This window comes from Ixodes scapularis, unplaced genomic scaffold (genome assembly GCF_016920785.2).
Source record: "Ixodes scapularis isolate PalLabHiFi unplaced genomic scaffold, ASM1692078v2 PGA_scaffold3__209_contigs__length_174095766, whole genome shotgun sequence".
Lineage (NCBI taxonomy): Eukaryota > Metazoa > Arthropoda > Arachnida > Ixodida > Ixodidae > Ixodes > Ixodes scapularis.
Genome location: NW_024609868.1, coordinates 128,626,769 through 128,647,770, shown reverse-complemented (window position 1 = coordinate 128,647,770; position 21,002 = coordinate 128,626,769). Strand labels below are relative to the sequence as shown.

General features: G+C 45.9%; 1 protein-coding gene across 2 annotated transcripts in view; it reads left to right on the top strand.

Moving 5' to 3' along the window:
• LOC120841512 (caspase-7) overlaps window positions 1-21,002 on the top strand; it is a 52,250-nt gene that overhangs the window by 16,894 nt on the left and 14,354 nt on the right. For both annotated transcript variants that reach the window (XM_040212422.3, XM_040212421.3), the window contains 2 exons: window positions 12,010-12,157; window positions 17,614-17,789. In XM_040212422.3, coding sequence (XP_040068356.1) covers window positions 12,010-12,157; window positions 17,614-17,789 — 324 coding nt within the window. The remainder of the gene's footprint in view (window positions 1-12,009; window positions 12,158-17,613; window positions 17,790-21,002) is intronic.

Sequence of the window (21,002 nt, the reverse complement as noted above, 5' to 3'; positions counted from 1 at the left end):
AATTCCTCCTGGACGACTTCACGGATAATGTCACGGATGCCGGGGAGGGTGGTGCCCAGGTCGGATCCAGATGTCGCCTGAGTAGTTCCGCCACGGTGTTGTTGGTAGTGTCTGGCGCGTGCTAGCAGGGCCCGTTCCATATTTTTCGCCTCCCGGTGACGGACTTGTCGACTGTTGTCGGGGGACCGCGGATGAGACCGCCGAATATCTCGCGTTTGACACCCCTCATCGGGTGGTGCAGCTTCTTCTCCTCGGTAGCCTCAGGATCGGCGCGGACGCTCAAGCGGAGAACATCCTAGACAAAGCTGGTGATGCTCTCATTTAGGCCTTGGGTTCTTGTTCGCAGGAGATCTTCGGCCCTCTCACGTCGGTGTTGGCAGGCAAACGTCTTCTTCAGTTCTTGCTTGCACAGCTCCCACGACGTCAAAGAAGCCTCGTGGTTTTCCAGCCAGTGCCTCGCCGTTCCATCCAGCGAAAAGTAAACTTTCTGCAAGCAGTGCTCAGCTGACCAACCGTTATGGCTGGCCACACGTTCATAATGTTGCAGCCAGTCCTCGATGTCCTCGTGGGCGTCTCCGTGAAAGGCGTCGGAGTCTTGGGTGCGACGGGCAGGTATACGACGGCAGAAGCGGCTGGGGTCTGCGCCTGGTCGGCCATCGTCGTCTTCTTCGGCTTGGGCTTGTCCAGTAGCAAACCGTATTCAGGATCCTCTCCCTTGATGCGGCGACTGGTTCGAGTTTCAGGTTCCGCGTAGAGTGGTCTTCTCACCGGGCTTGGAATCGGACTGGCACTGCGGGCTCTTGGAGGGGAACGCTGCACGGGCCATGCGCCGCACCTCCACCAAAATGTCACAAATAACAAATGATGAGGCGAAGAATAACTAAAGAAACTAAACGTTTAATGAGGCGAACTTTTGCCCAAATAACAGAACAGAAAAAAAGGATAGCGTCGCAGGCGTCGATGGCGGCGAAACAGCAAGATCGAACGCTAAGGCGAGACTGACCCCGGCTTGCCACGCGGAGCAGCTTTTGTACACGCGTGAGCTTCTGGAGCATTCGGCATAGAAGGTTCGGCGCGTAGAACATTATAACCTCGAATCAACAAGACGGTTCTCGAATTTTCCAGAACATCACATTCTAGTGTTAACAAAAATGTGTAGCCGCGGCCAGGAATCAAACCCTGGCCTTCTGCGTTAGAGGCTAGCGCGATAACCATTAGGCCACGGGCGCGCTGCCTATTAGGTCAGCTGCGCTCGCGGCAATACTAAAAAAGTTAATTACACAAAAATAATTAACAACTTAATTATCCAGGACTTTAATAATTTTCCGAAATAGGCCCCTGGTCTAGGACCAAAACGACACAAGCCTTTTTTTGTAGATATGCGTAGTTTTCGCCCTATCGAATTCATCCACTTTTCGTGAAACACCCTGTATATTGACCCAATGGATTTTAATTTGCCCTAATTGACATCTTCATGGCTTGATTACTTGGAGCTAATATTCAACCATTTGATTTGTTATAAGCTTAATTGATATGATGATTAGTATTTTCATTACTTCGAGTTACTATTGACTCAATAGACTTTAAGTCAGCTAATTAACATTGTGGTACCTCTGGGACTACTTTGAGTTATTATGCAAATGTTTGATCTATTATTAGCTCAATTCACAATATTAGTACTCTTTTGACTACTTCGAATTGCTTTTGACCCATAGATTTTAGTACGGCCTAATTGACATATGACGACTCTTGATTACTTTGAGGTAATATTCAGCCAAATTATTTATTATGAGCTCTATACACATTTGCAAGTCCGGCTTCAGGGGTCCAAGCGCACCCATCTGGGGTGCGCTTGGACCCATCATAATCCGATTACGAAGCCTCGCAAAGGTGCCGTAATTGGATTATTGCCGTGCCCAAGAGCGCACCCTACTGCGCAAGATGGCGGCGCCCTGAGATTGGACTTGCAAACGTATATAAAGCTCATAATAAATAATTTGGCTGAATATTACCTCAAAGTAATCAAGAGTCGTCATATTTCAATTAGGTCGTACTAAAATCTATGGGTCAAAAGCAATTCGAAGTAGTTAAAAGAGTACTTATATTGTGAATTGAGGTAATAACAGATCAACTATTTGCATAATAACTCAAAGTAATCGCAGAGGTACCACAATGTTAGTTAGCTGACATAAAGTCTATTGAGTTGAGGCGAGAAAAGGAAACCGGAGACCCGACCGGCAAAGGCCCCATGTAAACATGCGACCGCGCTTCGTGGGAGAGACACGATGCCAGCGCGTTTCTACGTTCCGCTGCGGATGTAGCGATAAATCTTCGATTCGTGCGTGACGTGAACGCCAACGTGAGCAGGGTTCACGTTTTTTCCTTATTTTTATTTGTTACTTAAGACGCAGCTTTCAAAAACAATCGGTGACAACGCGAAGAAACATGCGGACGTTATCTCGCGGCGTGAAGCCATTTACAGCTATTGAACGAAGCCCTAATCTTTTCATGAAGTTGTACCAAATTTGTTTATGACCTTTTTTCTTTTATGTAGATTGTAGTGTCGGCCTGCCTTTTTCTTCATACGCAAGCAGCTCAATGCATGCGGACGAGACCAAGGCTGTCAAGCGAGGCAAAAAGAGGACAGTTTCAATGATCTACGCCACCAACTATAATTGAAGATGCGTATGGTTAACAGTGAACAGCAAAAGCTGAAAGCACCACAGAGCCCTCATTTTAATGTTATATATTAAAAAAATCTATTATTTTGCAAAGCCAGAAAAGAATCTCATTTCTTTGCAGCGATATCTATACGCTTGATCTGGCGTCGGTAAACGAGGTTTGTAAAACATCTCTAAAACTAAACAGAGTTTGTTGATACAATATTCTTGGACATTTAAAGCGCTGTCATATAGAATAAAAAAACACAACAGACACGGGCGACGTGTCTGTTTGCTCAACACTCATAAAGACGAAATTTTGCTGTCTTTTTTTTTGTCGAACATCGAACGTGGCGTTCGACTTAGGTTCATCGCAGTGGCTAAAACTTCAGCGGCGAAAACTTTCGTCGGCGGACGTCGAATGGAGCAACGGTGCCAACTTCATTTCACAATCTCCTTTTCTTTTCTTCAGTTTTTTTACTGGGTCGAAAGTAACTCAAAGTAATCGAAAGAGTAATAATAATGTGAATTTAGCTCGTAATAGATAAACTGGTTGTATACTAACTCGAAGTAATCAAGGGAGTTCCCAAAATGTCAATTAGGCCAAATTAAAGTTAATTGGGTCAAAGTAACTCCTAGTAATTAAAAGAGTAATCATAATGTCAATTGAGCTTATAATAAATAATTTGTTAGAATATTACCTTAAATTAATCAAAGCACTCATCGTAATGTGAATTAGGCCATATTAAAGTCTATGGGCCAAAAAGTAAATCTAAGTAGTCAAAAGAGTAATAATATTGTAAATTGAGCTAATATAAATGAACTGGTTGCATAAAACTCAAAGTAATCAAGAGAGGCGCAGCAATGTCAATTAGCTGACATAAAGTCAATTGAGTAAATAGTAACTCGAAGTAATCAAACTACTAATCACATCAATTAAGCTTAAAACAAATCAATCGGTTGATTATTTGCTCAAAGTAGTCAAGTAATCAAGATGTGAATTAAGGCAAATTAAGGTTCATTGGGTGAAGCCGTGAAGCCGTGGCAAAAGGCCACGGCTTCAATGTGACCACGACCCGGCCCCCTCTTCCAAAAATGGTTGCCGCTGTGTAAGACGGCATTGCGCGTCTAGACCCTAGCGTCCGAGAAGGTGTACGACTTAAAGCGATAGGCATCCTTTCAAAACCTCCGCCGAGGCAACGCCACAATCTATCTCGCGATGAAACTGCTGCGCTTCGGAAGCTCCGCGAGGATACAGAGATTGTGCTACTGCCGGCAGATAAAGGGAAATCTACCGTCGTCCTGGACCGGGAGGGGTAAGAACAGAAGGCACGGGATCTCCTGGAAAGCCCGGCCTATGAAAAGCTCAAGAAAGATCCAACGTCGCAAATTCAGCGGAACATGAACAAGATGTTGTCTGACATTTTCAAGCAATATCCAGAGTCGAAAGCCCTCTACTTGCATCTCATCTGCAGGAATGGCTCTGCGCCAAGCTTCTACGGACTACCCAAGACCCACAAACCTAACGTCCCCTTGAGACCTATCGTGGACTTTACGACCTCACCGCTCCGAGCGCTGTCAAATTACCTACACCGGACTATAGCTCCCCTTATTGGAAATACGCCGACCCATGTGCTGAACACCGGCCACTTCGTGGAACGTGCCTCGCACGTGAGACTCGGCGATGATGACACGATTTTGTCTTTCGACGTTGTGTCGCTCTTTACCAGCGTGCCAGTTCCCTTAGCAGTTGCTGCAACCACACTGTTAGCAAGTCCCGTGTATTTGGCGAATATTTGAGGTGAAAAACACCCTATTTACACAAATTACTATAAATTTACACGATGAGTAACGGATAATTCGTTCAGAAATCATGCGAGGTTGTAAAAAACGTGTTTTGGTTCGGTTATACACGCATAACCGTGTAGCCGACCTCGATAACACGCACCGCCCCCGGCGACGACCGCGGCATTGCCGGCTATCGAAGCACCGGAATGCTTGGGGACACACTTAGAAAGGACCGTCGAGACAAATGCCGCGGAAAGAAACATGTCTCGGAGACAGATACGCACCAAAAGCAATTGCGCCATGTCGCAGGACGTTGGCGAAACCCGCGCTTATCGTGCTCGCCGCCATTTTCTGGTCGATGGCAATGCGGCTTCCCTCATGTCGCCCATGTTTGTATTTAGTTTAGGGGTCTTGATAATAGTTTCTTACACACCACAAATAAAGTCATGGGTCTAATTATTCGTTCCAAACAGTTAAAATGGATATAAAAAGCGTGTCCTCGATGTGAACACGTGACATTGCAGTTGGTTTCGTTTTTGCTTCAACCTTCAACTGCAAACGATCTGGCCACGGCGCAAGCGCCAATGTACGCTGGAAGCAAGAGTGGCAAGAGCCTGTTGGCTCTCGTTGTTTTTGTTTGACCGGAGAAAATCTGTCAAGTACGCATGGCGCCGCTACCGTTTTGGTTTGACGGGACGCGAGAAGCTTCGAATAGAGCTTCGGAGTTTGCGAGAACATAGTGAAGACTTGACCGGAGAAGTGCCCCTGTGATGTTCCTGGAAGACGGAAAGTACCATTCGTAATCGTCGTGTGTGCTTTGAAAGCGAAGGGAGTCACAGGGTCCACGAGTTCGCAACCACAAGCCAAGGTTCACGACAGCGCGGCGTTGACTTCGGCGATCTCGTTCTGTTTGGTGCAACCCGGCGATGCGAAAAAGAGCTGAAACGTTCGCCGTGTGTGGTGCGGTGCTTTGTATTCCGGGTCTGTTTGAACCACGCTTTTAACACGTAGCGCAAATTGTTTGTTGCGGGGTGGAGGTTCAACGGGTACAGTCCCGTCGTCGTCAGCTGATCCGGTCCAGCTGGTCCGGGAGGACGCAGCGAGCGTTTTTAAAAGTGAATCTTCCTTCGTTCCGTTTCAAACTGTGGAAGTATCCCGACACATACCGTCAGTAAGAAGCAGTGGGCGTTTTCAACAAAATTACGTCGCTTTAATTGAATAATGGACTCCGGATTGGTGTCCTAAATCTGCCGTTTTTTATGCTTCGTGTTGGACTGCGTTTGCACAGCGACGCACACCGCTCGAGTAAATGATTAGGTCCTGCAATGAGTTAGTTGCGCCAATCATGCGGCGTGAATAAATTAGGGCAAGGTTTCCTACCTGCCCACAGATGCATGTACTGAGACCATTTTTTACGTTGTGAACGTAGTGCTCTTTCTTTATTTTGGAAGAGGCGTTGGTGCATTTATTATGGTACAGTCACTTGAGAGTTAAGAAATTGGAGAACGAGCGAGCTTTCCCAACTTTGTCTCTTTCTCTCTGGCACTGCCCTGTTTCAGTTTCAGTAGGCATATCTACTAGCAGGTACAAACTGCTCTAAAGCAGGTAAAAAACGGGAAGCTTAGGACGGTGCGGACTCCGTGTGTCGCGCTTTTCGCAAGGTGACAGGGTAAATGCTTTTGTGAGATATGCGGAATATGCAAGCGATTTTCTTATGCCCGTCGTTTGCGTCTCTCCAGCAAAACGAATAAGATGATCTACTACAAAGGCGCAATCACAAGCCAAGATTTAAGATAGCAGTGCGTTTGCTTCGGTGGTCCGTGTAGCTGTATTTTACCCTGCTCTCTGCAACACCGTGTCATGACGAAGAGCTGGAACGGTCACGGTTTGTGCTGGCCTCCCGGTTGACAGAAACCTGCGTCGCCCGCATCGGCACCGAGTGCGCTTGGGCTGTTGATGCTCAAGCCTTTCATCCGCGGCTTGTCGCCAGCTCATCCTGCTGCTCAACGGTGAGGAAGCGGCGAGAGTAACTTCGGAAGTGAATGTAAATCCTCGTTCATTCAGTTATCCGGTGTCAAAGTGTGGAAGATGTCCAACGTCTACTGGGGGCGGGAACTGCGAGCGTTTTGCCTTGCTTTTATAACCGAAACCAGATCTCCAACGAGATAACTGCCTTGCGTACTATAAAATGACGGAAGCAATAAGTTTCAACAGGTCGAGTACGTCACCGGGGATGTAGGCGAGACGGTGCACACTGTTTAAACGCTTGCAGTATCCACGAGTGGTACCAGGAAAGCGACGTCAACAGAGAAGGAGCTCGCGATTCAGCATAATACACTGCTACGGGCCCGTGTATCTTCAAAGTTCGGGGTGGTGGCAGTATAAAAAAAAGACGCATCAGCGCCCCACACCAGTGTTCACAAATAACACCGGTCACAAACTCCCAAGCCCCACCGCTCTTCTCGACACCGACACGACATACGACAACAAACTGCATCAAAACGCCCCAAAAGTGAAGGCGTCTGCTCCCGTACTGCAACCATGCAACTGCTGCAACTAGCGGAAGTGAAGTGTTGGGCGGATGTCCGGATGTCCTTCACAGAAATATGAAAAATGCTTTGCGCAAGGATCATTTTCATTTATTATTGTATACCTAATGACAAAATCCCAATAATTTGTTTTCCTATCTGATTCAAGCTAGTCGGACTGCTCATAACACTGGTCAAGCAAGAAAATAACAAAAATTTGAACTTTTTCATGACCGGTTTAAGATTTATTGTTAACATATCGTTATTTATTGCAACGGACTAACATTATAGATTTGGCCTCCATACTTTTTAAATGCAAACAGTTCTAACATACGGCTGTCCATTGCGCCGTGTTTTGTGTATTCTTCTATAAATCTGTAATGGTCAGCGACCAATGAGCTCACCCGCTCATGTCAAGCTTATATGCGCCGCGGGGAGAGATGGATGTCGAGTAGGAAGTGTCGGGCGTAGTGTCGTTGTTGTGTTTGTGTACATGTCGGTGCTGTGTAGTACGTGGTACTGGTGTTGCCTGCGTTGTATGTAGGGTTGCTGTGTAGTCGCGACCGTTCGCAACGTTAACAGACTCTTCTTTTTTTTAAATACAGGCTGCTAGAAATCTCGATAGGTGGCGCAAGTTACCGCCCGATTCTAAATAGTTTGCTCAAGTTATTTATCCATGTAAGTTCGGCATTCTTTTTTTTTTTTTTTTTTTTTGTCTAGCGGCTCGTTGAAGCTATCGACGCCGCCGACCGCCGGCAACGCACGTACGTACCTTTGCAAGTAGCTACGTCCGCCGCTTGGAGACTTTACTGTGTATAAAAGACATCGAACGAGAACTAACGCGCCCTGTGTGCTTTCAATTCGGCTGAAATGCGCGCGGCTCGCAGGGCTCGTCTCGCCTGTTCTCGGCCGCTGGCCGCCATGTTTCACAAGGAACACGCTCGAAACGTTTTTGCGGAAGGCAGACACGGTGTAGCGTGTTAAGTTTACACAGCACCTCATGTGTAGACGAAAAACACAGATGGCCTCGTGTAAAACGAACACGTTTCGACGTGTCCGCTATGGGACAACGGTTTACACGTCTGGGCGTGTTATTTTTGCTAACAGTGCAGAGAGGTTCTCGAGAAAGACGAAACATTGGGCTCAAGAACCAGCCTCAGTGTTGATGACCTATGCCGCCTTCTCGAGTTCTGCCTTGGCAGTACGTACTTCAGCTTCAAAGGTGAGATTTTCAAACAAGTCAGCGGAACGGCAATGGGCGCCTCTATTTCTGTCACGACGGCAAACCTCACAATGGAAGTGATTGAACAGAAAGCGCTTAGCACTTTCGCCAACAGGCCAAAAGAGTTCATGCGCTATGTAGATGACTGTTTTTACATCGTGAAGAAATCAGAGGTGAACCACTTCCTCGCACACCTGAATTCCATAGAACCGGTTATCCAGTTCACTGTAGAATACGAGAGAGATGGAGTCTTGCCGTTCCTCGATGCCCTGGTGAAAAGGCAAGGAGACAAGCTGGGGTTCACGGTCTACAGGAAGCCAACACACACCGGACGCTGCCTTGATTATGACTCGAACCACCCAACGAGTCACAAGACGCCCGTGGTCTCTACTCTCTTGTCTAGAGCAACGACCATCTGCTCGTCGGAAAGAGACAGAAGAAAGGAGAAGCAGACCATACATGCTGACCTCCAAAAAAACGGCTACTCAGGGAGTTTTGTTCAACGCGTCGCCCGTCGACAGTGCTGCACGCGCAATAACCATGGATCGTCGGGTGACACATAGCCCCGCCCCATCGCGCGCATCAGCATCCCCTATGTAAAAGGGACGAGCGAGACACTGGCGCGCGTGCTCCGAACAGAAGGGATCCAGGTGGCGCACAAGCCAGTGTCAACATTAGGACGGCTCATGCCAAGGCCGAAAGATCGCCTCCCAAAAGAGAAAGCACAAGGCGTGGTTTATAAGATACCGTGTGCGGAGTGCCCCGCCGCCTACATCGGTGAAACTAAATCTTTTCCCGAACGCATGCGCCAGCACCAGAACGATGTGCGAAATTTCGATCGCGAGCGTAGCGCCGTCGCGGAAGATTGTGAGGTATTTGATCATCGGATCGACTTCGGAAACGCGCACGTGATAGACACGGAGCCACATATTCGAAGACGCCTGTTCTTGGAGTCGTGGCATATCCAGAATACACCCGGGAACATTAACAGGTCCTTCGGGGCCTTACCATCTATTTACGTCCATGGCCTGAGTCACGTTCACAAAACATCACCTCGGTAGAAGAGGAAGGAGAGGTCGAAGCTCGCGCTGGTCCCATTCCATTTTAGTCACCCCTGAAGAAGGAGTCAAGTCGACCCCGAAACGTTGGGAACTCTTTGTTTCTAAACTTTTGGTTTGAGTTTTCTTTTTTTTTTTAATTGTTCCCCAAACCAGACAGATTTCTGTTGAAGATGTTTACTTTTAAGTAATGGAAAGAGTACGGTAAACATAATATGGCTCGTGCTCATAATAAATCGATTATAGTCTATAATTTGTTTGAAGTTATTTCAAGAGTAGTCATGATGTCAATTAGGCCGAATCAAAAGAGTGATCAAAATGAGAACTGAGCTGAGAATAAGTCACTCGGTGGAATAAAAGCTCAAAGTAATATTAAGAGGGAGGATTATGTCAGACCAATATAAAGTCAAATAAGTCACTAGTTACTCAAAGTTATCAAGATGTCAATAAGGCTAATATTAACTCAGTTATGTGACTAATATATCTGAGAAAGATAAAAGGTAACCACTACGTTAATTTAAAGTCAGTTGGGGGAATACTAACACGGATTAATCAAAGGAGTAATCAAACTCTTACTGAACTTATATGAAGTCGCCTTTGTCAATATTAATTCAAAGTGATCGACTGAGTAATGAAATGTTTGCTTTAATAAAGTCGTTTGTGTCAATAATAGCTATATAACCAAAAAGTAATCAGATTATCAAATAAGCTTCTACATAGTTATATTTTTGTCAATAATTCCTCGAAGTAATCGAGAGAGTAGTAAAAATGTTGGAATTTTATTATGTAAATTTTGTTATTAATAGGTCGAAGTAATCAGAAGTGGAAGAGATTTTAAGTCAGCGGTGGCAATAATACCGAGAAGCAATAAAAAGAGTAATCAGAAATTACATTTGTACTCATATCATCCGAACTGTATCAATATTAAGTCGAAGTAATGAGAAAGAGTAAACAAAACGTCAGTTCAGCTACAGTCAAGTGCGCCACTAATACCTCGAGGTTACCAAAAGAATAAACCACATGTCAACCGTGGTACTAGTAACTCCAAGTGATTGAAATAGTGATCAATATCAGTGTTGCGGAATGGGCACCTCGATTCCATTCCAATTCCATTCAGGGAATTAAAGTTATCAATAATTCAATTCCTTTCAACTCCTAGGAATGGGGACACTGGGCCAATTCCCACTCCTGGAATGGCTGAATCGTTCCACTCCATTCCTGTAATTTCTAAACGTAAAAACTGGCACTTGACAGCTACATTGCAACGTTTCCGGCATAAGCAGCATAATGCTGACATTATCAAACGCATAAAAAATTGCAAAAGAAATGCTAAATCCATAAAAAAAAGCACTGATCCTACTAAGCTCACGGTGCTGGATTGCCTGGGGTGACTCGAAGCGTCCGAAGCGGTCCATCACAAGGTGAAACAAGCTATGCAGAGACTAAAGTCAAAGTAAATGAGTGGGCATCCGCTAGCTTGCTTAGAGCCCTAAGCCACTTGAATGTAAAACATATAACACAGGAAACAAGCATTGCAACAAAGACCAAGTAAATGGCGGGCTTACACGTAAAAATGCAGTATAAAAAAACAAGCGTCGGAGCAAAGCGCAAGAGGAGGAGAGAAGTGAATATCACTTTGTTTTATTGCCGAAGCACACCAACATATCGCACTTCAAAGGAGTGCGCGCGAATAAACGTGGAAGGCAGCAGGGTTGGCCGCCGGCTAAACAACGCTCCTCGAACTATAAGAAAACTATTACTGGTCATCTTTCGGCGGCGTGCGAGTCAACGAGTTATCAGAGCTCTGCGAGTTAGTCGCCCCCCACTCCCAAATCTCAGTCTGTGCGCGCGTGCATGCTGCATGTCGTCGCGCAAAGAAAAAAGAAAGACAGGTAGGACGATGAGGAGCCGTGCTTCGTTTCTTTTGCTTGGTGCTTGGTTTCTTGTTTCGCTCTTGTGTAACACCAGTGAAGCCCGTCGCCTGCGCGTCCGTGAAAGGCGCCACTGCCACCGCTACCGCCACCCCCCTCCGCCTCCCCCCTCTGGTCTTTGCCCTGACGCTTGTTTTTGTATTGCATTTTTTTGCGTATAAGTTTGTTATATCATATATGGCACCACGCGCGCCAGCAGTTTCCCGCTTATTTTATTTCGGAGCAACTGACTCGCTCACTGGCTCGGCTTAGCTGAACGTATCCCCCCCCCCCCCCCAAAAAAAAAAAAAAGAAATATATATATATATATATATATATATATATATATATATATATATATATATATATATAAATAAAGAACCGGGCCCATTCCATTCCCATTCCATTCCGGTCCAAGAGGCATCTAATTCCATTCCCATTCCATTCCGGGGTCGCGAAAATGCGGAATGATTCCGGAATCATTCCAACTCCGAAGTGGCAACTCCGCAACACTGATCAATATATCTGTGGTACCAAACAAAATCTAATTGTATAAATGGTTACTCGAATTTATCAAAAGTGTAAGCGAAACACAACCACTGAAGACAAACGTGGCCATGTATATATACATGCCCGCGTTTGTCTTCAGTGGTTGTGTTTCGCTTGGATTATGGATTAAATTGACTGACCCCGGGATTAAATCAAGTAGCCCTGGGATTAAATTGAATGGCGCTTGGATTAAAGTGACCACCATTTGGATTAAAATGAGGGGGAAAACCTGCTGTAGTTCACTGCAATTTCCTCGCCGAGTACTTGATTTTCTCCTTTCTCTTCGTGTTTCAGACCTTCGACTTGCACACGAAGCTGAGCAAGAGGAGGGGCACCGACCGCGACGCTGAGAACCTCGACTTCCGCTTCAGTGCTCTGGGGTTTGACACCGTCACACACAAGGACTTCAGTGTCAGGCAGATGCTGCTTGAACTGGACAGACGTGAGTGCGCTGGACTTGCAATAGCAGCAAGTCTGATCGCAAGTGCTCATCGTAATACATTCTACTACATTTCACCGAAATGTGAGGAGTTGATGCTAGCACCGCGCCTGATACAAATTTCTATTTCTTAATACTGTCACCAGACGGGCACGTTAAATGACATTTAAGCAAAATGACATTATAGCTCGGCCAATACCCGTGTTTAATACGCCACGCGGCGCGTGCACTCGCCACGTGCAGAGCCAGGATCACGGGCTGATTCGCCGAGCGATCAATGACATTCGATCAAAATGACATTTACTTTCCCGTCTGACAGGGGTATTAGTCGCATCGAGTCAAGTTATCGCAAGTTGTCATGTAAACCGCATAATGCGCTAGGAAAGCGCATCGCATTCGAGTCGCTAGACGAAAGTGGATCGAGACGGCGAAAGCGCATTCATTCAGCCCGTGTAACTGGAGGTAACATTGCATTCTGGAGCGGAGGCGATTATGGGAAGGCGCACGCTATGGGAACAAGTGAACAGCTGAGAACATGGCGGCTGTCAGAGCTGTCCGGTTTGGTCGCCCACAGTTTTCTTCCGAGAAGGAACGCAAGTTTTTATTTCCGAGTGAGTGGAATAGAGCCGATCTGCTCGGCGAGGGCCGCCCCCGCCCAAGCCTCGCGAATTACGACCTGCGCGTCCAACGAAGTCTCTAGAGTCTTCGGCGCAAACACAAACGACGCCGAGAGCTCCGAGCACTGTATGGTACCGCAGAGCGAGCAGCTCCTACCTCGGCGCCGTCCCTACCTGCGCCGGAGCCTTTTGGCGTGGGGATCTGGTCGTAGTTGGCGAGGCGAAGCACGGTAGCATCCTCGAAACGGTTAGAAACGATCTGGATCGCTAGGGCGTGCTCACGTATGTCCCCTGTATTCCAGAGTGGCCTGGCGGCCCTTCCTGGAGCCCAAAGCTCTTGGGTATTGATGTCTTTTGCGTCTCGTAACATCTTGCACAACGTGGAAGATGGCGGGCGCGATCTTTAAACTCGTCGAAAAGGTTCCAGCACGCGAAGTACTGGAAAACGTGGCCACGTGGCGCATGTGGTGCCGGAAACCCAGCATTAACTTTGAGATTTGACAGGGCTTGGCGCCACCTTTGCATAGGGCTTGCCAAGGACTTGGTACGTCTCCGTGTAAACGTTGATGCGTCGTCTTCATTCAAATGACGATTGGAGTCGATGCGCTGAAATCGCTTTCATGCCTGCTACACTGCTGGATGTTCACAGTACGCTTGTACAAAATTTCAGCAATAAATGGTCAATCCGAAGCGCGGAGTATTCAGTTCAACCTTCGTATCGAACTCTGACGGTATTTGGAAGTTCCTCATTGTTGGGGGTCTGTCTATGAGAGTTTAGTTCCATGAAGCACTCTTTTCTCATGTACATGGGTGCACTGCAGAGAGGCTACACCCCCAGAGTGGACACTGCAGTTTTTCGTATCACAGCGAAGCAAGGGTACGGAAAATACTAGGACCATCCTACATCTGTTTTCTTGGAGCCTCTTTTTTTTTTACGCTCAAATATGTTTATGTTTAGCCTATTTCCGAATGACTCATACCCGCCAGCCGCAACTATCGTTCCCAGTAAAACGTCGCAACACAGGCAAAAAAACAAAACAAAAAAAAAAAACTACACATCAAACCTTCTATTATCATACACACATAAATGACAAACAACAATTAAAGAAATCCACGTCTCCTGAGGCAGTTTAGATGTCACTAAGTTTTTTTTTAAAATGATTTAAAGGCATAAGTAAACATGTCAACTGAATGTCCTGAGACACTATTGAACCAGGCTTCCATTTGGATGAGAAACGAAATTTGAGAGTTCCCACCAACATTAAGCAGTTCCATTTACCTCAAAGAGCAACACTATGTTATCTGCCAAGTTGTTTCAGCGTAATGAGCAAAGCCAGGACAATTACGTGCATGTGTTTCCCATCTGTTATTTCTATGAGCAGCTATTGCACATCCATTATAGAGCAATGATCTGCATCTGCCACAGAAGTGCTGGTGCTTTATCTGCCGGTACGGACCTGCATACGGTAAGGTCAGTTTGCACGAAAGAAATTACTTACTCTACCAGTATCTTCGCTGTGTTAGTGATTTGAATGTTTGTGCACTATTACAACGAGGAAGCATCCACCAACCAGGTAGTGTCAGGGAAATAGGGAAGTCTGGTAAACCATGAAATTTCTGCCAAACAGGCTTCAGCTGCTTTCCCTCCGGGACGAAAGGCATCCCGTACCACTTGACTCTCCGTGAACGGATACTAAGCGATCTCCACAACAATATGGTTGATTCCTGCTGCCAGGGGAAGGGATGTCTAAAAACTTAGACGGTTTTTCTATAAATATGTTTCACTGTGTAGAAAACCTGTACAGAAAGGCAAGTTACGGTCAAAATGTCTGGTGTGTTCAGAACCTCTTTCATGAATTTTTTATAGCGAGCTTCTCCGCTTACCGTAAAATACCAAGCATGCGCCCATGTTGCAACAAGTGCCTGCCCCATGCTTTTGAAACATTAGAAGTGGAGACGGAAGGCATATCAGGCACCCGCTACAACGAACTTCTAAGCCCATCTAGCTAGCCAGGGAGCTTCTCCGTGTCAGCTGCTTCTCTTAGAAGCTGGTGCAAAGCGTTGAAGTTTTATGCTCGTGCACCGGTGCAAAGTGGTGAAACTTGATGCGAGATCGCCGGCGCAATGCAGGCTTGACAAGAACGGCGTAATTGCTTTGAAGGGGTTCTGCATGACCCATATACACCTCCTACATTGTTCAGTTGGACTAAACAAAAGTATTTCCTACCGCTCTTTACTCTACTCTCGTTGTTTTAGGCTTCAAGGAACCCAGTTTTAGGAGGTCGCGAGAGTGTGAACGGCCTTTAGAAGTGTTTAAGTGTACCTTGAGCCTTTTTATTTTTTTATTAAAGGCATTTAATCAATAAAAAATCACCAGTGCTCCGATCCGATGAGTCGTACAATTTGTTCTGTCTGTGGAGCCGCGGGTACATCACACATTTTGCTGCGTTTGTTCAACTGGGGTTGCGCTCAACTGGACATGCGCTCTCGTGTCATGCGTTCTACAGGGTGATTCAAGGAGAAGCCAGGCTCTTTAAATCGACCGCAAAAGTCGGTTTCTTAACCTATGGCGCTATGACTTTGTGCAGCGTTGCCCACAGATGGTGCATTTTTTGTGTAAAAATTTCAAAGAGCGAACTTACCTGAGGAAAAAGTAAAAAAAGAAAAAGGCTTAGCTCCTATGGAAACGCAGCGAAGCCACCGGTCTTCAAACAACAGGGCGCCGTTTCGCGCGGGAGACAAGAGATGGTGCAACAAACGCCACCAACAAACGAGCATACGGCGCCGAGAGCCGGCGTCTTTAGCAGACGATCTTTCGACTCAAAAGCAGACCGCGTTCCACAGGCGGCGACAGTCGCAGAAACAAAAACAGGCGCGGTAACAACAAGGAACTGCAGTTCCTTGCCTGCTAAAGACGCCGGTTCTCGGCGTCGTATGCTCGTTCGTTGGCGGCAGTTGGCGTCGCGACCGCTTGCGCCATCTCTTGTGTCCCGTGCGAAACGGCGCCGTGTTGTTTTGAAGACCGGTGGCTTCGCTGCGTTTCCATAGGAGCTAAGCCTTTTTCTTTCTTTACTTTTTCCTCGGGTAAGTTCGCTCTTTGCAAATTTTACACACACAAAAAAAAAGCACCATCCGTGGGCAACGCTGCACAAAGTCGTAGTGGATAGGTTAGGAAACTGAATTTTGCGGTCGATTTAAAGAGTCTGTGGTTGAAAAAACCCCGAGACTGCAGGCAAACGACACAACACTAAAAAGTCTCTAACACAGCTGAAATTTTTATTTTCCAAACTTGGTTATATAGGCACTTCGATACAAAAGAAAAAAGGGGGAGAGGGTGAGAACCCCAAAGAATGCCACTTTCCACCAACGTAACCTCTGACTAAACAATGAGGACAACAGACTCTGCGTCATGCACTTCCCTTATCTTTGACCCCTCGCTTCCCGACCGCCAAACACACTGGTAACCCCCAAGCCCAGTAAAGCATGTACAAAAAGAAAAGAAAAGAACGACCCCCATCGTCCCCTCTACCCGAAAACCTACACACATAAACCTTGAAGTTCATCACTTTTCACAGCCTAAGAAAACGCCGCAGTTCAGTGTCCAACCCAAACGACGGCTTATTAACTGCGTTCCCATGACCTAATATCGTTAATGACTCTTTTATCAACCGCTTATGGTCATCTTTTTCCCGTAACTCTACTGAAGTTAGTTGCCACAACGGTACACAGTTCCTACATTCGATCAGTTGTTTTGACACTTCGGAGTACGGGTCTTTTTTCTTTATACAACGTTTGTGTTCAGTCAACCGCTCATTTATACACCGTTTAGTCTGCCCAATATAACAAAGGCCACAATCAAAGGGTATCTTGTGAATGACACCCGACGAACATTCCACATCCCTTTCTCTGTGTTTTATCGCGCAAGCTGAAACAGTCGAGGCAAAAGGGATCAAACGGCTCAATCTTTTTTCTTAGGCTGTGAAAAGTGATGACCTTCAATGTTTATGTCTGTAGGTTTTCGGGTAGAGGGGACGATTGGTGGGGGTGGGGGGTCGTTCTTTCCTTTTTTTTTGTATATGTTTGACTGGGCTTGGGGATACCAGAGTGTTTGGCGGTCGGGAAGCGAGGGGTCAAAGATAAGAGAAGTGCATGACGCAGAGTCTGTTGTCCTCGTTGTTTAGTCAGAGGTTACGTTGGTGGAAAGTGGCATTCTTTGGGGTTCTCACCCTCTCCCCCTTTTTTCTTTTGTATCGAAGTGCCTATATAACCAGGTTTGGAAAATAAAACTTTCAGCTGTGTTAGAGACTATTTAGTGTATTTAGTGTTGTGTCGTTTACCTGCAGTCTCGTTTTTTTTTCAACCATGTGCAATGTACACCACCTCGTATGCGCCCTTACATTTTGTTCATTAAAGAGTCTGACCTCTTCTTGAATCACCCTGTAGTGTCAAGCGCGCTACTATCACAGCGCTCTCGTGTCATGCGCTCTAACCTCGGCGCTCTCGTGTTGCGCGCTCTAAAGGCGCTCTCCCTAAGTAGATCGCTGCGATTAATCCGGTAATGATACCCGATCTGCTGCCAACGCCTTTGCGCATGCATCATATTGTTATGGGAGGTATCGAAAAAAATTTACTAAAACTCCCCGTTATCTTCAACTTTTCCATGGGCGCTTGTTCAGTATTTTACGGTACAGTAACGGTGAACAGCGAACTGAACAAGTGCTTCAGAGCGCATGAGTCATTGGCAAACCGGCCGCCGATTAGAACTAGCTAGCAGACGCGACCGGCCGACCGGACGCCGTGGTGATCCCGGGGTGCCTCACGGCACTGCGACTTGCCTCGCAGTGGGGAACGAGGACCACAGCCACAGGGACTGCTTCGTCTGCTGCATCCTGAGCCACGGCGACGAGGACAACATCTTCGGGACGGACGGCAAGTTCCCCGTGGACAGGGTGTTTCAACCGTTTCGGGGAGACGTGTGCCCCAGCCTTGTGGGGAAGCCCAAGCTTTTCTTCATACAGGCGAGTTGACATTTGTTTAACGCGAGTTCACATCTGCTTCGCACAAATGTAAACCCGGTTTGTTTTTTAGACATTGAATTGCATACCTAGAGCTCAGCTGGGGTCTTGAAGTAAACAGATTTTCAAAAGAAGCACCACTTTTGTTTTCCGTGAGTGTGTTACAGAAAATGGGCCGTGACCGCATTGGCATAGTCATTTCCAAGGCTTGTTTCATTTGGAAAGAGGTAGCGATGGGTAAAGGTTGTTGCCGTAAAATACCGATCAAGTGTCTACCTCAACTTTGGAGACAATCTCGAAAAACTGGGGCGTGGGTGTTTGTTAGGTCCGATAGAGCGAACATGCTGGCAGGGCCACGTGATGCGGTGGGCTTCACCGCCGTGCACCGGCGGGCTCGGGGAAGCAGTTGATGCGGGAGAGCGTTTCGGTTAGCCAGTGTGCTCTAGAGTCTGGAGTAGGCACCTGCTATGTTTTTTACTTCATTTCCAAACTCTTTAAGATAAACAAACATGTTGTTTATAATATTGGATAGGATCTTGCTTATTGTAGATGATGTTTTCTTTATTGGAACGACCTTTATAGTGCCAAGTCCTGCAGCTACGTTGTTTTGCAGCCCCATTCTTTATTTTTGTACTTCACTTGGAGTTGTCGGCGACAGCATAATTGACCCTGGAATACAAGAACCAGTTACTCTGTCATTGCATGAATTTGTCATTTGGGGCTTATCTGGTACTCATACATTGATAAAATGTCGGTTCATCGTGTCAGCTAGCCCAACGCCGCTTATCTTATTGTTGTTTTGTGCTGAGTTCCTGCAGATTATTTTGTGTGCCTTTCCTGTTTGTTAAGTTGTTCACGGTATCCCATATTTTTCTCGGGTCATCAAAGATGCCTTCAAATTTTCAAAGGTAATACTCAGATTTGGCTTTTCTGATTTCACGATTTAGTGTGTTTCGTACTTTATTTTTAAGTTCGGCTAGTATGTTTTTATCTCGTTTTTTGATAAAGCGATGGTACAAATTGTTCTTCTTTTTTATCCTCTTATAAAGAAGATTGTCATTCCACGGCTTGGGAGCTTTGTTTTTCGTTTTCTTGAAATATTTAAGGGGAATGCGTCATCATATAGTTGCCTCATTTTCCTCATGAACTCACTATAAGCTAGGCTATGATTTTCTTCAAAATATACCGCACTCCAGACTTCATTTCAACTAAGTCCTTGAACTTTTGAATGCTTCGTCAGTTCTTCTACGATATTGAAATGATTCTTGCTCTTTTTCTTTGTATTTGTTGGGAATAAAGGCTAGCCAAAAAATGGGAAAATGGTCACTAATCTCTTGGGTAAATATTACGGTCATGGCATCACTTGTGCTTGAATTTGTTACACAGATATCGATTGATGTGGCACTTTCTAAGGTGACCCTAGTTGGCAGCGTTACAAAATTGCTACAGACGTAGCACATTATGGTTTCAATAAAATCTGTGGCATGTAGTGTGTCTGAGAGTGTATTAATATTGATATCACCCATTAAGAAATATGGGAGTGATTCTGAAGTGAGAAAGCCGAGCAAACGATCGTAAAATTCAATAAAACAGCTTCTGCTTCCTTGGGGGGGGGGGGGGGGGGGGAGGGGAGGGGAGGTCGGATCGGTACATGGCAGCAACTAATGCCCCTTCAACATGTACCGTGAGGCTTTCAACATTTTCGTTTATTATCGTGAAAGCGTCCACTGCTGAATAAGAGCAGCTGTTTTTAACATCTATAAGAATTACCCCACCTTTTTTATTGTCCTTCGTTAAGTTGGTACAGCTGTAGCTCTCAAAATGCTGCGGTTGATCATTTTTGTTCAACCATGTTTCGGTACAGATAACCACGTCAAAACTAAGAGAAAGCGATAAAAAAATATATCAAGAGCGTCTGTTTTTCCATTAATACTTCTTGCGTTTATGTGAATAGCTGAGAACGTAGATGAAAATTTCCTTCCAGTTTCATTAAAATATTCAGCCGTAAAGTACTCACATGGCTGTTTTTTCTGCATTTTCAAGGAATGGCCATAAAAGCCTATAATCTTACCAGTTTTCTTCCTACACCATTTTTGCTACGTCAGCTTAGGTAGCAAACCTCAACATTTCCGAGCCATCGGTTTTGCGTGCCATCTTTGGTCCAGATATACTTCCAGCTTACTTACTTTTTTTTTTTGCGCTAGCGGCGCCCATTAGCTTCTTGTTTAGTCGTGTTAGATGTTCGTTTATATAAACAGCGTTAACCGGAACCACTGAAGCCCAGTGTTTCAGTTGTCATCCGCTTCTTTTTTGCTTTCATGAGCAGTGCATTTCTCTTGGATCGTTGCAGGAAGCGCGCAATTATATTTTTTTCCGTTGGCTTTAACGTAGGCGCCCTCTGGCATATATCAATGTCTTTTCCGTCCACTGCTTCACCCACTAGTTCACCTCTCTCTTTTAGAATGTTTCTTGCGTCAACTTGTGGCGGGATTCCCCTGATTTCTAGCTTGTTCAGTCTTCCACTGATTTCCCAGATCATCTAGTCTGACACGTAAATCATTGTTTTCCCGTTCTAGCTCATGATTATATTGTGTCAGTTGTTGTATTTCATTTCTTAATGATTTTAGGTCATTGGAGATCGTCTTTACCTCGTCGCAGGTGCCACTGTTGAATTTGACACTATCGTTTACTGATCGGAGATCAGCTCGTATCTCGCGGCACTGATCATCGATCACCTTCGCAAAATTTTCTTTTTCTTTCGCCATGGATGAGATAAAAAAATAAACCAGGCCGCACAGTACACGGCACAATACAGACAGGAACTTCGGCTGTGCTCGGCAGCAGTGCAAAAACAATTGTCTTTGCACTGCTGCGTAGAGCGTAGAAAAAGGTTCGCTTGCATTGTCTACGCAGGCTCTCACCTGCGTAGTCAATGTTTGTTTGTTAGATGCTTGTTGGCAAAGCACCGCTGCCGAACTGAAGACGGACGAGGATTGTTGTCGCTTTTTATAGCTTCGTAGGTCTAAATGGCCACTGGAAGGCGCTGCGGTCTTCGGCACGTGTTTTTTTTTGGAAAGGGGTCATGGTGCCTGGCTTGACTTTTGGAAACGCAGTGCTATGCATGAAATCCGAAGTGCATGCGAGACTAGAAATAAAACAGCGCGGAGTAAGTAGACTGGCTTTGGGGGCACATTGCAAAACGCCAAACCAGGAGTA